Consider the following 16,232-nt stretch of genomic DNA (forward strand, 5'->3'; position numbering starts at 1 on the left):
TGTAATCCAGGGGTTTGATTATGTTCAGGAGGTGAGGCAACCACAAACTACTGAGAAAATGTTCCTGTCAATACTGCTGTAGAAGTACTTCCAAAGAATGGATATTTCACATAATATATGGAAATGTCTAAGTAGGATATGCTGAAATTATTCATGTGATTTCCTGCTTGTGGTTGAACTGCTTTTTTAAAAATTTCCATTATTACTCAAGAAAAAAAAAGACCGAGCTTTCCTAATGACTTAAACCAGCCCCATCCATAAATTAAAGCTTCCTTATCGTGATTAATTTTCTGTGCTTTCTAACACCATAACTATTATAGCTTGATTTGTGTCTGTGTGTGTAAACATCTTTTTTTGGTAAAGGTGTACATACCTTCCTGAAATCAAGATTTCTACCTCTTTTTGATTGTGTTTGCAGATCAGTACTTGATATTTGGAGCAGAAGAAGGTATTTACACACTGAACCTCAATGAACTTCATGAAACATCAATGGAGCAGGTATATTTCTGGTTTATCAAAAATACATCGTTTGTTTTAACCACACAGATTAATGTTTTATAATCCTTGTAAAAGTGGTTTTTCCTATATTTCCCTAGGCACTAGCTACACTGAGAATTTTCTTAAATGTTGGCTATTGAGGATGCTTTTCAGTCATGATTAAGTGTTTTTAGGCTGAACCACAATTATGTAGGAGATCTTCATCTATCAGTGTTTTGAACTTCATCATAGTGCATTGTTCTGCAGTTAAATGATTAGGTAAATAGTATGGAATTTCCCTGATGCATTTTGGATGAAAATTTCTATTTTCCTTAAAGCTTTGTTACAATACAGAATTTTTGCAACAAACATTGTGTTTCAGCTACAGGGAAAGCAAGGAGATCCTTTATTCACAAGAGTCCATTCTTGTGATCTTAAAAGCAGCTTTGCTGATGACAGCTTACTGAATTCCACCTAAAGTTCTGTCTTTGCAAAGTCTTATAAAAAGTGATTTTTTTGGGAAGGGATACTGGGGAGGAAGAAATTGCAGGCTTTTCTGTACTCTCTAGCTCTTCTGTTACTCTCTAAGAGACTTGTTTTCTTTCCTGCCTTCTCCCTACCATAGGGAGCTGTGCACCTGCCATCAAGATGGAGGAATTTGCAAGGACAGCCTTCACACTGTAAGCTGGAGGCACTGGTGTTTGTTCATCCTCCAGGGTCCAGACATTGTAGAGATGTCTGCTTTGTTGAGAGGAAGGCCTAGCTAGCTTGAACTGAGCTCAGTGTAACCCATAATCACAGTGGTGCTCAAGTTACCTGGTTTAAACTTAGCTCGGGTACCACTCTGCTGCTGCATTGCAATCGTAACACCTCCCCTGAGAAATAACACTACTGCAATAATCCTTGTAGGCCAGGTAGGCCAAGGAAAGGTTTGGGTTTTGTCTGATTGGGGTTTGGTTTTGGTTTGGTTTTTAACTGGCAAGGAAGGAGAAGAGCTGTAATGAAAATCACGTAGTGTGTTGCCTAGTGAGCTTTCAGGGAAATGTTTTAATGAGCACTTAGAGACAAGAAGAAATGCTTGCTAACATAGCCAGTCATGTGTGGAACAAGAGGAATGAGTGGCAGGTCAATTAACCTGCTAATCTGAAGAATTTAATCCTCAGATCCAAACCCACTGAGTCACAATATGCTCAGGTACCTACAGAAGGTCAATCAACCTTGCATGATCAATCTTGATACAAGCAGTTTGGTGGATTATTACCATAGGTGTTTCTTACAGTGTTTAGGTTATGAGAAGACTTCAGGAATGGAAGGGCACCCTCTGTGCTAACCATTTGTTGCATCATTATGATAATAGTGAATAGGGCATTAATAGCATTTCCCAGTTTTGTGTTTTATGTCATTGTTTACTCTCACTCTGATACAACTCAGTGTAAAAGCTGATTGATTATTTTTCTCTGTATTTTACTTCACCAGTGGACAAAGGAGACATAATGTATGTTTCCAGGAGTTAGAATAGCTTCAAGGTTAATATTTTAATATTTTTTTGGAGGAGTTGTTTTTTGTTTTCTTTTGTGGTTTTTTTTTTTTACTTTGTCCTCCTGAGTGGTGTATCTAGGCCAATAGTCTGTTTCCTAAAGTGGCACCAGGAAATGTCAATGAGCTTGGTCACTGTCCTCCTCAGACTCCACTACAGTCATTGAATCAGGGATGTTGGAGGATCCCTGCCTATTTTTTTGTCCATTTTTGGACCTGTTGAACATGAGTGTGTCTAATTCCTTGTTTGTGTTGATACCTTCCACCTCCATGACTTCTTGTGCCAATAACTTCCAGAAGTTAGGTGAAAGGGGGAGAAAGTAGTTGCAATTTGTTTGGGTTTTTTAAGAGATGTCTTGTTGCTTTCACCCCCATCATTTTAGGAATTGCAGGATTTGACAAAAAACAGCTCTGCCGTGACCATTTGTTGCACTTGTTCATCACTTAAATGAAATGTGTAATCATGTAGGTGAAGGTGAAGAATCCCTTCAAAGTGCCAGTTTTAATTGTTTCAAGAGATTTGGAGTATCACAGACTTTAGAATGGCTGTGGTTTGTTTTTCTTGCTTGGTTTACTGAAGTTTGTTGTTGAGCTTTTCTTCTTTGAAGGAGAAAATTTAGTGAAAATTTTAAAAATTTTTGGAAAAGGGTTGATTGATCTTTATAATGACACCTTGTGGAATGTAATATCCTTGAAGACATGAGTATAAAATGTGCTAATTGTCTAAATGTTAATGCCTATATTAAATATAGTGTGTGTGCCTAAGATTTACTCTGAATTAACTCTGAAATCCAGGTAAACATTACTTCCCTTAAACTTACTTCTGCTGCAAAAAGCAAGTCAGTACTAGTTTTGTCCTGTCATCTAAGCAGATACTAATTGATGAATGTCTTGTGTATATCAAATTGAGTGCTACTTCTTTGTTTTTCCTTCCATTTATCAGCTATTTCCTCGAAGATGTACCTGGTTATATGTCATGAACAATTGTTTGTTATCAATATCTGGTAAGTTACTGTGCTATCTTTGAGTGGCAGTGCTGGTAAACACTTGGTTTCGTATTTGAAGTGTGGTTTGTTTTCTAATTGCCAGGTAAAGCTTCTCAGCTTTATTCCCATAATCTACCAGGACTCTTTGATTATGCAAGGCAAATGCAAAAGTTACCTGTTGCTATTCCAGCACATAAACTCCCTGACCGAATACTTCCCAGGTAAATACACATCATCGGATATGTCAGAATATCTTAACTCTGGGAGTTCAGGATATGCTTGTGAAGCTCTGGGAACACCAAATAATGGGGGCTCTGTTCACAGATTGCAATGAATAACTCGTGTGCATTAATCAGAGGGTTGACCCCTACATTTACACAGATCAAGAGGTGAATATTCTCTTACTAGAGAAATGGATTTTGGTACTCCTTACCTTCTGGTTATCTCTTTTTCCTGGGCATAGCTCTTTTCAGGTATAGTCTAGTGTGTTAAATCCTGCTTGTACTTGATGCTGGACAAAATCTATGGCCATGCCCCTCCTGGCTGCTGCAAAAGTTAACCCTGTTGTGACTGGAAGCAGGATACTGCCAAACAAGCCTTAGTAGTCTATTCAAATCCCAAGAGAAGGAGGTAGTAACGCTAATCTAGTTTGCAGAAAAATCTTTGATTCTTAAAGTGCATAGTGAGACACTGGTTCTTCTATTAGAATAGGATTTCTGTTAGGAAATTGTATTATAGAAAATTTGATTCTGTGCTACCTTTCGTTCTGTTAAAAGCCTATTAACATTAAAAGCCTATTCTTGGGTTCAGGAAAGGCTTCTTATTCAGTTATCTGCAAACATAATGGTACCACACTTGTCTGAAAATTGTCTTCTTCCTAGAGGATAAATTCTAAATAACTTAGAGATAATTTGTGCTTTGATTTGTTGTCTTCTGTGTACCTGCACTATTGTTCTGCTCCTCTCTTCCAAATTTGACTTTGGTGGGTGACTTTGGCTTGAGGACTGAATCAGCAGCGGACTAATAACCATAATTACCATAAGGATCATGCTAGGAAAACCATACTAGATTCTGCCTGGAATGGTACCTCACCTAAGTTGCAGAGGACTCAGAAAATTTCTTGTCCAGTCATGTCACTTCCCAAGAAAAATGCAGCACAACCTGAATGTGAGTGCCAAGACAGTCATTCAGAGGCAGGAGAGATTAATTTAGATAATCTGATTTGCTGCTTTACCTCTTGTTGTAGGGTGTCAGGGTAGTAACATACAGCCTGAAAAAGGCAGAAGACAGGCATTTGAAGTATGTAGGAGAGCGTAAATTTTTTTTTCTACCAGACCATAAAGTGTATTCTTAAACAAGTTTGTGGATACTGTGCTACATGAAAAATGTTAAAAGCAGAGGTTTTGGTAGAGAGAAGACAAAGCAAAATTGAATTGGAACTAGTTTGTGAGGTTTGTGTGTTCATTGCAAAATGTTCCAACCTCAGTTTATGATACTTGGTATCATAAACATTCAGTAGCAGAAAGTATGTCTGTGATAAGCCTCCTTTCCAGCTTCTTTCCCTGGAGTGTCCTTGAGCAATTCCTTTCAAACTTTCCATGACTTGTTCCAGTGAAAATTTGTGGCCAGTACTCAGTTTTCATGCTATTCAGTCCTTTTGCATTATCAGTCACTTCTGAACAGCTCCGTTTGAAATGTTACACAACTGTTTTCCCAATTCATAGTGTTGAGTGCAGCATCTGTCTAGTAATCTACTTATTCCCTTCTTTTCTACAGCATCAAATTAGTATTTTTATTGTCAGGAGTACTGTGGCCAGTCTCAATAGTGCCTGTTGTCTTCTAATCTCTATAGAAACTCTGATTCCTGTTACCAGCAAATAACATTTTGGCTTATCTGATAAATTTTCAAATTATTGTTCCATGATTTCATGAGAAATACACAAACATATATTTTTAGTTTTTTGGTGTGGTGGATATTTTCTATCAGTGACTGTCTAAAAACCAAATTCACTCAATTGTTTAGTTGATCAATAATTTTGTGCTTATCTTTTGTAGGAAGTTTGCGGTATCTACGAAAATTCCTGACACTAAATGGTGTCAAAAATGTTGTGTTGGTAAGTAAAGGTCTGGAGAATAAGTGTGAAGAGGCAGCACGAATGGTGGCAATATTAAGATTACTGAGTCAGGTTTAGGAGGTGAAGGGAGAAGAGGCTTCTTTCATTATTATGAAGCTGTGCATTTGCAGACAGTGAGCTCGTTCAGGTTAGTCCTTGTGTTTAAGTAGTGAAAATTTTCCCAGTTAGCTCTTTATATTTAAAGACAATTTACAAGCAATGCAGAGAAGCAGAATGATGTCAAAATTCAGCCCAATCCTCAGGAAGAACCCAGTCTCCATGGATGGAGGAACTTAGAGAATTTGCTATCAAGATCAAGCCACCTGACTTCTTAGCAGAAGTTTCAGTTATCAATATTGGGTGATAAAAAGCAAAGGAGTATTTTTAATTCTTTGAGGACAGTGTTGTCTCTGAAGCCTTTATAATGTGTTCAGTAATGTGCCAGCCACAAAAGTCTCAAAGATGCACTGTGTTAAGACATGCTTTAAAAGGGAGGCAGATAGGTTAAAAAAAGCCCGAAAGCACTGTGAGTGTCAGTGAATGCTGCAGGGAGCACCCACAGGGGTGACAGGGGTCAGTCAGAGTACATAAAAACTCTGACTTTCTGACAGAAAAAATAATTTGCAAGTCCGTATGTTTCTAGGTTTCTGTTCATAAAACAAGAAGCCTTGTGGTGTGCTCCTCTGTGATTTCTGTCCTGCCAGGCACAGAATTTAACAGGGGTGCTGTGGTACTTGACATTATGAAGGGGGGGAGTCTTCATATTCAGAGATAGCTCAGCCTCCTAAGCCTGGAGCCCTTTGTGCATGATAGGTGTAAGTGATAATTTGTGAACACAGCAAGGGTGGCTGTAAGAGTCTTACTTTTTGTGGCCTGAGCATCCATTCCTGCTTTTGGCAGGCACATAAGTCTGCTTTTGGCCTCGGGGCAGCAGGAGTGCCACAGGAGGCAGAAAAAGACGAGAACTTCTGGTCTTCTTTCTGCACCTTAGAGGTGTTGGTGATTGTTCTGTGGTTTCTGCTGCTGAGGTCAGCCTTACTCAGGGTCATGCCAAGCATTATTTGCTGCACTTTGCAGTCAGTCTGACTGATGTGGAGTGGGAACTTGGATTAATGAAATAAAGCACTGATGTTTAAGGTACCAAGGGGTTGCTGATGAGTTTCTGTGGCAATAAGGTAGCGTGAGCATATTTCACTTATGTGGATAGTTCTGGATTGTAGAAGCTTGTTATCTAAACTGGGTTGTTAATTGCCTGATGGCCCACAGTCACTTTACTGCACAGTGAAATCTGGTCTTTAGATGTATTTGTACAAAGTGCAAAATAACATTTATCTTAAAGGATACGTTGGCAGTGCTTAATGAGTGAGATTTTGTCAGTACTGTAGAATTGAAGTTGTGAAACTTCAGATTTCACAGGGCCTGATTTTGCAACTATATTGTTCTCTGCCAGTTTTTAATTGAATTTTGACGGTGGAAGAACAGCACTTCCTGCTCTTCTACTGTTCTTCAGTTTCAACTGGATTTCCTGATGATCTAGGAGTGTTCATCAGAAATACAGAGCTTCTGGATTTCAGACTTGCTGTGACAGTGCTTGGAAGGGCAGCTGAGCTGTTGTTCACTGCCTGCTGGGTAACTGTGTGTCATAGAAAAAGCCATTCTTTAACAGCTGCTTATGGTGATTTTGAGATAGCTTAGACAAACCAACACAGTAAACCCAAGACACTCCAAATGTGTATGCAATCAGCTGTTTTTTAAATATATAAAAGATTTGAGTGGGGGTGGTGGATATTTTCCAAAAGTATATGGACTCATATAGTTGGAAATAGTTTATAATTTGCATGTGCTTAGTACACTAATACTCTCTATCCTTTTTTGGCAGTGAGAAATCCCTACACAGGCCACAAGTACCTTTGTGGAGCACTGCAATCCAGCATTGTTTTGTTAGAATGGGTTGAACCAATGCAAAAATTTATGTTAATCAAGGTAAAATTACAGTTACTCTCATATTCACTTCTAGTTATCTTGTAGTGACTTGTTAAGAATAAGCATTATTCTTGATTTATTAGGCTTTTCTCTTGGTTTCTGTTGTTATATTGAAAATAACTATTTAAATGTGTCATGTATTAACTGACTCAAAACAAGTGTTCATGTTTTTGGGGTGCACTTCAGTTAGAGAACCAAGCCCTTCTCTCCATGAACATTGCCCTTCAGTTGCACAATAGAAAACTGAGGCTGGCAGGCTGAGACACGAGTTAACAGTGGTCTTGCTCCCATACTAGAGAGAAGGTGACCATTTATTCCATGGTTTTTTGACTCTGAGGTGCCCAGAAATGCTTGTTATCTCTCCATCTGACATCACCTGAAGAGACAGAGTCAGGGTGGGCTCATGTTTGTAAAAAAGGCAGCTGCTGTAACTCAGCCTGGAAGAGAAGGCTTAGAGGCTCAGTAGCCAGGGAGAGCAGTGATGAGCACTCTTGTTGTCTGCGGGCAGCTGCAGAGGACGCACATAATAAAAGACATGCTACTTTATTTTAACTGAATTGGCATGAGATGCTCCAAACTTCTTAACTTGGGCCTTTTGTATCTATCAATGCCTGTTACCTGAAGAAGTAAACATAATGTTACAGAGTATGGCATAAAATTTACCATACAGTTTGAATATCTAATAGCAACTCAGACTACATTTGTTCCCTTCTAATATCTGTTTTTGCTTATTCATCTAGCACATAGATTTTCCTGTACCTTGTCCACTGAGATTGTTTGAAATGCTGGTAGTCCCCGAGCAGGAATTCCCTTTAGTTTGTGTTGGTGTCAGTAGAGGAAGAGACTTCAACCAGGTGGTGAAGTTTGAGACTGTCAACCCAAATTCTACCTCTTCGTGGTTTACAGAAACAGGTTTGTATGCTGTTGTCATTGCATTCAGAAATGTTCTTTGCTCTTCTGTTATAGCTGAAGCACTAAAAGGTAGGCTTCTCTGGGGAAACAATTGGTTAAATCATTAAGGTTAAGTGATAATTATAAGTTCTCTGCTTGAAGGGGTATCTGGTTGAACCTGCTTGCACGTGCACTTTTTTTGGATGTTTCTCCTTGTTGAACTGATTGGATTCCTTGAAATTTTTGGTGTAGCAGAGGATGGAGTTATGGTTTCTTGCATTTCCATAAATTAGGCAGCACTTTATTACTCTCTGTGCTGTTTTGTGCTCTACCCTGGCACCATGACTTCTGTTTATTGAATAGGTTCTAGTAAAATTGTGTTTTGAGCAATTCCTTTCAACATCTCTGGAAGATGTAGTTTGGCTCTCCTGCAATGTGCCACTGTGGTTAGAAATGGTGTTACCAGCCTCCTGCTGAGATAGAGCATTCTTCTGGTGTTTATGGAAAGCAAAAAGGATTAGGACCACTGGTAGCAGAAAACCAAGTACCTGCGAATCACCAGTGTGGGCACCATGAGTGAGGAGGCCACCATCTGAGCAACAGCAGAAATTCTGTCAAGGAAGTGTGCTAAGAATTACTTCTTTAGAGTTGCAAGGTTGCTCCCTGAACCTTGATGCAGTAGGGAACCATTGCTAGTCACAGCTTGCTGGTTCAGAAGCAGTAAATAGCTTTGTTTTGGCCAGGCATGGATCCCTTGCTGGTTCATGATGAATTTATACATAGCTCTGTGCTGGCATACACATGTGCACGAGTCCAGCTTAGTGTGTACTGTGGAATTCAGTAAGAATAATGCTTTCCACCAGGAAGATACCCACTGACCTTCCTGCTGCTGAAAAGTGCACCAGATTCTGGCACAGTTACAATACCCAAAGTGAGCAGTGGGTGGCCAGTTAACACACTTACCTACTTCAGACAATGCATTTTATTTTCACTCCTACCTGTAACTGTGTGACTTTATCATAGAGTCCATAAAAATAGCACTCTGAAGAGAAATGTCCTGTTGTCATTTCTCTCTCAGTATTGTCTGCATTGGTGCACAAATACAGGAGTACTGGTCCCTTCTCTGTTCTTTTTTTTTAATGTGTAAAATTTAGCATTGCATTGCGTCTTCCACACTTCATTAATTTCCTTGAACTACTTGTGTGTTCTCATGTTGTGTCTGTGTTGTTTTCTCCTATTTTTGTAGCTCCAATTTAAACCCTTTTGTTGTATCAGCTTATTCCTGTCCCCTGCTGGCAGGACAGCAGTGATGCAATCAAACAGATTTTTATTTTTTACAATTTTAACCAGAAGCAGCTTTTGTGTTTTAGGTAACATGCTCTAATTTTTTATGTCTAATGGATTTACTGAGTTTCTCTTTTCTATATGAAAGATGCCTAAAGAATCTGGCAGTAATGTTGAATTAGTAAGAGCTGCTTTGCATGTAATTTTAATGTTACCAAACACATGGACCAAAGCTACACTTCTGAGTTGACATGTCCACTAATCACTTGTGGGTCAAATCCTCATTTGCTGTGATGGAGACTGCTGCAGCTATAACACAGAAGAGAAGAAAATAACTCTTCTTTTGAGGGTTTGGAGAAGGAAATAAGCCCTTATTTTTGGAACATCTGGGGATGGAACATCTGCAGATAGCAGCAAGAATTAAGTAGTAATATATAAGTCCCTATCAGGATTTAGAAATAAAGACAGAAGAAAAGTGCAATGAAGCAGCATAGTGTCGACAGTCACGTATATCTGCCTTTTTGCAACAGCAGTGTTCAGTTACACCAACAGAGAATAAATGGAGAACAGTGTAGAATGTCAGTTTGCTTTTGTGACATGGCTCAGAAAAGGCTGGATTGAATCCATACTTTCATATTATAGCTTCAGTTTTCCTGTCACAGCCAACATGTTGGATAAGTGGACATGCCTCTGTAAGAGAAGAGAAATGTCACTGGTAAGATGATGATTTTAAGTAAAGTAAACACAATAATGCATCAAAATATCTCAATCTCTAGAAGTTCCATTTCAAATTTCATGCTAATTTATGTTATGAACTAACACTGTCATTTTTTTATAGACACTACAGAGACGAGTGTTGTCCATGTAACACAGCTGGAGAGAGATACCATTTTGGTGTGTTTGGATTGTAAGTTTAATAGCAACTAAATATATATGTATGCATATACATGCATGCTGTCTGTCTTCAAATGAAGTTCATCCTGAAGGTAATTCTTGGTTAACATATCCTTATTTATTGTCTAGGCTGCATAAAAATAGTGAATCTGCAAGGCAGGTTAAAATCCAGCCGCAAACTGTCATCGGAGCTCACGTTTGACTTTCAGATCGAATCAATAGGTAAGTTGGATTTCATTAGTAATGTTGAATATCCCTGTAGGTCAGAGAGCTGGGCAATCACCAACTGGATGAAATTTAATAAGAGCAAATGGTGGATTCTGCATCTCATGGGATGCGGTAGTCCTGGTTATATGTACATACTGTGGGATGAGAGGCTGGAGAACAGCTCTGCAGGAAGAGATCTGGGAGTCTGGCTTGATAGGAAGCTGAAGATGAGTCAAGAGTGTGCCCTGGCACCCAAAAAGTGGTGACCAGCAGTAAGGACATGGAAATTATATGGAGTTGCATATGGGAAAATTCAGGTTGGATATTAGGAAGATGCACTGTACTCAGAGAGCGATCCGTCACTAGACTGAGCTCCCCATAGAAGTGGTCACAGGACCAAGCCTGTCAGAGCTCAAGCAGCATCTGGATGATGCTCTTGGAAGGGACCCATAAGGATCACTAACTTGAGATTTTCTGTGATTGACTTGTTCAGTGTTACAGTAAAGAATTAGGTATGCTACCTGTCTAGTCTTTGGCACTTGGAACACTACCTCACTCATTTCACTTTGTGTGAGGAAACTTAAGTGGAGGGTTCAGCATGTGCTTTCCTAGGAGCAACTGGAATGAGTAATAATCCTGGAGTCTTCCTTGATTAAGCTAAATGTCTTGGGAGTATGATGGAGGCTTTTAGCCTCTAAAGGAATACCTTAACACAGCCTACATAAACTCTGTGAATCACCCATGCCTAACTCATTTTGTATATGTGTTTATGCAGTCAATTTTTATAAAGCAGCTCAAAGACTAAATTATATGATATCTCACAGGTTGCATAAATTTTGTTTCCTTGTGTAGAATCTGAATGAATTAGATTTGTGAAACAGAAAGAATACATTATTTTGGCAGTCCTCCAGTGGTTATGTACCTGGATTGCACCACTTTCTATTGAAAGAGGGTTAGGAGGGTGTGTGCACAGATGGAGGGTAGTACCAGAAGAGGAAAGACAGTGGGAACGAAAATAGTCAGGAGTTGGAGGGAGTTCATTTCTGAGGAGAAGCTTTAAAATTTCAGGCCCCTCAAACATAACCTCCCAGAGAAGAGGACAAGAAAACATTGCCACCGAAAATACTTTTATGGGTCTTGATGTTTGAGAATGGGGGGAAGGGAGGATTCAATCTACTTGAAGCTTCTCACTCTGGGATCTCTGCATGTACTGTGGTCCTCACCCTGCTTGTCACAAATGAGCTTCCAGTGGCCTGTTCTGTCCTGGCAGTGTCTCCAAAGACACTCCTGTAACTCTTCTGTTAAAATCCCATATATATTCTCTGCAACTATTAAAGGGGGGGTTTCCTGTTCAAAGAAAATGACACATTTAGGACTAGACATTTAGAACATTTAGGTGGAAATGTTTTTAAACCCTGCCCATTAAACAAATAAATACATAAATGCAGCTACTTTTGAGGCAGGTTCAGTGATTCCTGGGAGATGTGATACAATGGAATATACATGTACACATTTCAAAATTGCAGTCTTCTGCTTTTGGCCTTAAAAGCAAGAGTTGATGTTATGCCTCAAAACTGACTCCAGTGTTCTTTCTTACCAGTCTGTCTACAAGACAGTGTGTTAGCATTCTGGAAACATGGCATGCAAGGAAGGAGTTTTAGATCAAATGAGGTGAGTACTGCATTTTGCTTCAAATTCTGGCTTCTAGTGTAAGCCACGTGGAGGAGAAATGCACAATGCTGTTGTCTGAAAAACATTTCAGTAACTTCCTAGGTTAGACCTAGAAGCTGGAGTCTCATTCTAAGCTTGTATCATAAGCTGTAAATACAGCATTAGTGGAGCTGAGAACCCCATCACATCCAACTAGCAAAACAGAAACAACAGACTGGGCCAGGATGCCGTAGAAAATATCCAAGCCTAATTCTTGCTAATATTAATCTGCACCTTAAATTGCTTTGAAGACCACTGTCAGTTCCTTAGCCTCTCACACAGGGATGCAAAAATTTGGGCTTTGCCAGTGGTTCCACTGCTGAGCTTTAGCTTTTTGTCACAGTGTCAAATGAGTTGCCTGATGTTTTTTAGTCTCTTCCATGTTCTCTTGGCTTACAAATACTTTGAAGAATTGCCCAGCTTTCACAAGAAATATTTTTCCATCTTCAGGAGAAAAATACCAGATTGACCTAAACCTGATTTGTTTGGTTTTTTTCTAAAATCTTCCTGTAGTCCCTTTTTTAGCGAGATTGATGTGATTTTTAGATGGAGTTAAACCATTATAGTTACCTTCCCAAATAGTTGGTTTTTTTTTTTTTTCCTTGCTGCAAGCCTTGTGTACCTTTTAGGGAAAATGCTGTTACTTGGTTGGATTTTAGTGAGTCTTTTAATTTGGTTATTAATGAATGTTTACAAACATCACCAGTTGTTCCATCAGTGTTTCATTGGCTGAGAAATTGAGCTCATTATGACTAATTGTATTTTAAGGTACACATAAGTCACACCATGCCAAGCTTAGATATTCCATGTTGTTCCACTGGTACGTTGACTTGCACAAAGCCCCAGTTTGACCCAGTTGACCCAGTCTGTGCTAACAGTGAGCCTGCTCTGTGTGACCCAAAGTCTAGAGTCAGACTGCTTCTTACTTCCAAGGGTGCAAATGTTTATTGTGGCATTTGAGCATTGGTCTCCCCATTGGTACTGAGTAGCTCTACTCCAGCTGGGAGAGGCCACGTCCCTGGGTGCTGCAGTCCAAATGGATGCATTTTGTTGTTTATGTAAAGCATCCGGGACACTGGCTTGCTTTGTTACTGTCAAGCCAAAGCCAGAACCTAAATGAAGAACTGAAAGCAGAACTGGGGTGTGGACAGAAAGCAAGCCACTTAAAACTTTTTCTCTGTAGAACATGTCTAGGGTAAGCTTTTGGGCCTTTTTAAATTCCTTATGGCTCCTGGCTGTCCCACTAGCTGCAGCTGTTGAAAAAAAATAAACCTGTTTTCTTCTGTAATATGAAAAGCCTTCAGTGCCAGGCTCAGGTCTTGACCATATTCGTTATTTTTGAGGAATTCTGTACTACATAGTATCTAGGAAGTTGTTGCATGGGACAAAAAGCTGATTGACTTAACTTGCAGCATTTTTTTCTTTGAAGACATCATTAGTTCAGATTCCCTATTCTAATACAGTTGGCCTAATTGGGGATGACTTGAGCTGCTTGCAAAGTTATTTCCTTCCACAACTGTGACCTTCCACGGTGGTTTGATTGAGTGTGAAGAATGAAACAGGGAACTGTGAATTCTGACACAAGAAGCTCAAAATCTGGGCAAAGATTGTACAGCCTTAGCCTCACAGAAAGCAGAAATTATTTTTTTTAGAAAAGTGAAGAACTTCATTGCTGTGAATTAAAATTCTCTTGCAAGTTCTCTGCACCAGAAGCGAATTCACCAAGTCAGCTAACATCACTAGGATCTGGGAAGGAGATAAGAATGTCTGCTTTCCCCAAGAATATGAAGTTTGGCTGTGTAGAAGAGCTTTGTAAACAGTGCTGCATGTTCACAAAGTGACTAAATACCCTTTGGAATATGCACTGTTTGACTTTGGCTGTGGTTGACTATTGATGAGCATGATGGTTTTCTGGGTGCTTTGATATTCATGTGATCATAAAGATGCATCACACAAGTACACCAACAGAGCACAAAGGTCTGTTGCACTTGTCTGAAATGTCAGAAGACTAAGTTTTCTTTTTGCCATGGACATAAGTACCACAAATTAGATTATGTTTCTCTGCTAAGGTTTTCAGAATATGAACTTAGTGCACTCTTACTATAATTCAGCATTTCAACAAAATGTGTTTTATGTGTGATTTACCTGACCCATCTTTGGATATCCACTCTAGAGTGGATACACTGATTGCACCTGATCTCTTTCAGTCATGGCTGTAAAGAGAATTGTAATGGTAACTCAAATACCAAGCTGAGCCCTGCTGTTGTGCTTGCGGTTGCAACCAGAGGAATTCATGTAGTGTGGGAGGAATTACAGAAAACTTCTATATCTTAGTTCAAAGTGGCAATTGCATTAAGTTCTCTATTGGATTTTAATTGGCAGTCAGTTGGTAACATCAGTCACAGTCAATTCTTTTCTCTTGACTGATGATAAGAATAAAATGAAAACACTTGTGCTCTGAACATGTAAATATTTATTTTTATTGTCTAGATCACACAAGAAATTTCTGATAATACAAGGATATTCAGGCTTCTGGGATCTGACAGGTAAGATGAGAAGTAAACATGACATATTAAAATAAAAGAATAATGTGTGTTCTCCTACCTCATAAAAGTTTTTTGCATGTTTCTTGCAAATTCTTTTTTTTAGCCCTCTTAGACATTCCTTTGTGTACGTGTCTACCTTCCAGTCCTTTGCTTTTACTTCTCTCTTTCTTAAATTAAAAAATAAAATCTTCTAAAAGTGTTTGTGTGCTTCCAGAAGTATTCAGCCATGCAAGAGGCTCTTACTTGGCTGCAGTCACAATCTCCAGGAGTGTTTCCCTTTTTGTACTGTAATTCTTTGTTTAACTTGGTGAAATCTTTACTTTCAGATGTTTTGCTGCAGTAGCTCATCAAGATCTGCTTCTGGAGATAAATACAAATAATACTTAAAAAATTTAAATACTTCACTTTCAATCCCAGAAAGGAAATCTCCCAGTTGTTCTCCCAACATGACAGCTCAGTTCTTGTAAGAGCTCTTGATAACTCCCAGTGTAGCTGTTCTTTGGCGTCTGCTTTCAGGGCACTAACACTCTGTCTGTGTGACCCACCAGATACCAGCCTGCTGAAGTCAGTAACTGCTGTTTTAGGAGCGTCACTGACTCCCTCAACTTTCTCTGCCCTGGTGTCGAACTTTGTACTTCTGTAAGAGCCACAGAAGCAGCAGCTGTTTTGTCTTTAGGGGAGTGCATGCTGACGTGACAGTTTCACCAGTAATGAATTCATAAGAACTGCAGAAATAGGCTTTAACTTTGCTTTCGAGAATTGCCTCTGTCTTACGCTGCTTGCAGTAAATTCCTGTGGCATCTTAGAATGACATTGCAAAAAATTGCCTTGTAAAAATGTCCTCTTCCCCAAATATGGTCTCATCTATTTCTGGCTTGCTCTGATAGTTTCTCAAGTCTAAGACAATGTGTAAAGAGTTTGCACTGCAATAAACATTAATTCCAATTTCTTCATATACCCTTTTCCTTGCAGCTCTGTCCTGTTTTGCACTTGAGCTGTGAAGCCTTTTTCCAGTACATGAGTCCTTTCCTAGGCAGTTCAGAGGAGCTGGTGTTCTGAAAAGCCAAAAACCTGATGTCAGTCTAATAAAAGCTTGTGTGTTGCTTTCTCCTCATGAGCAGGGAGTTGCCTCATGGCATGAGGTATCATTCCCTTTGTGGAGCACATTGAGCAGAGGTCAGGTTTTCTGAGCCATAGTTTTGCAGCAAGCAAACTTTTCTATCTGAATGCACGAGAAAGAGATGGATTTGAGTTTCCCACAATCTGCCTTCACTTCAGGATGTTTGTGGAGGAGAAGTCAATCATGAACATCCTGGTCTGTTGAGCAGTTTTACCAGTTCTTGCCTGATGAAAAAAATCTTAAAGAGTTTATGAAACAAAATTGTGAGTGTTAATTTCTCCTCTTTGGAGCAAAAGGGCTGATCTAGGACATCCCTTGTGGTCTTTGCAGTTGTAGGTCCAGCTAACCCAGTCGTTTGTCTCCAATGCTGGCCAAAAGTGGGTGGCAAGAAAAAGTAAGAGAAAGTACTCTTCCCATAGCAGTCCTTTCCTTGAGGATTCTCTTGGCCTGCAAATTTTTGTCTCTGGGACTTCCAGAGTTGGAG

The 16,232-nt window shown here is 39.4% G+C and overlaps 1 protein-coding gene across 5 annotated transcripts in view; it reads left to right on the forward strand.

Moving 5' to 3' along the window:
• Positions 1-16,232, forward strand: part of MAP4K3 (mitogen-activated protein kinase kinase kinase kinase 3) — a 66,798-nt gene that overhangs the window by 48,530 nt on the left and 2,036 nt on the right. For 4 of the 5 annotated variants that reach the window (XM_032103414.1, XM_032103412.1, XM_032103415.1 and 1 more), the window contains 10 exons: positions 419-498; positions 2,957-3,017; positions 3,103-3,220; positions 5,055-5,113; positions 6,993-7,096; positions 7,837-8,008; positions 10,110-10,178; positions 10,295-10,387; positions 11,973-12,043; positions 14,573-14,628. In XM_032103414.1, coding sequence (XP_031959305.1) covers positions 419-498; positions 2,957-3,017; positions 3,103-3,220; positions 5,055-5,113; positions 6,993-7,096; positions 7,837-8,008; positions 10,110-10,178; positions 10,295-10,387; positions 11,973-12,043; positions 14,573-14,628 — 883 coding nt within the window. The remainder of the gene's footprint in view (positions 1-418; positions 499-2,956; positions 3,018-3,102; positions 3,221-5,054; positions 5,114-6,992; positions 7,097-7,836; positions 8,009-10,109; positions 10,179-10,294; positions 10,388-11,972; positions 12,044-14,572; positions 14,629-16,232) is intronic. The other variant, XM_032103413.1, reaches the window with a different exon arrangement.

Source organism: Corvus moneduloides, chromosome 3 (assembly GCF_009650955.1).
Source record: "Corvus moneduloides isolate bCorMon1 chromosome 3, bCorMon1.pri, whole genome shotgun sequence".
Taxonomy (NCBI): domain Eukaryota; kingdom Metazoa; phylum Chordata; class Aves; order Passeriformes; family Corvidae; genus Corvus; species Corvus moneduloides.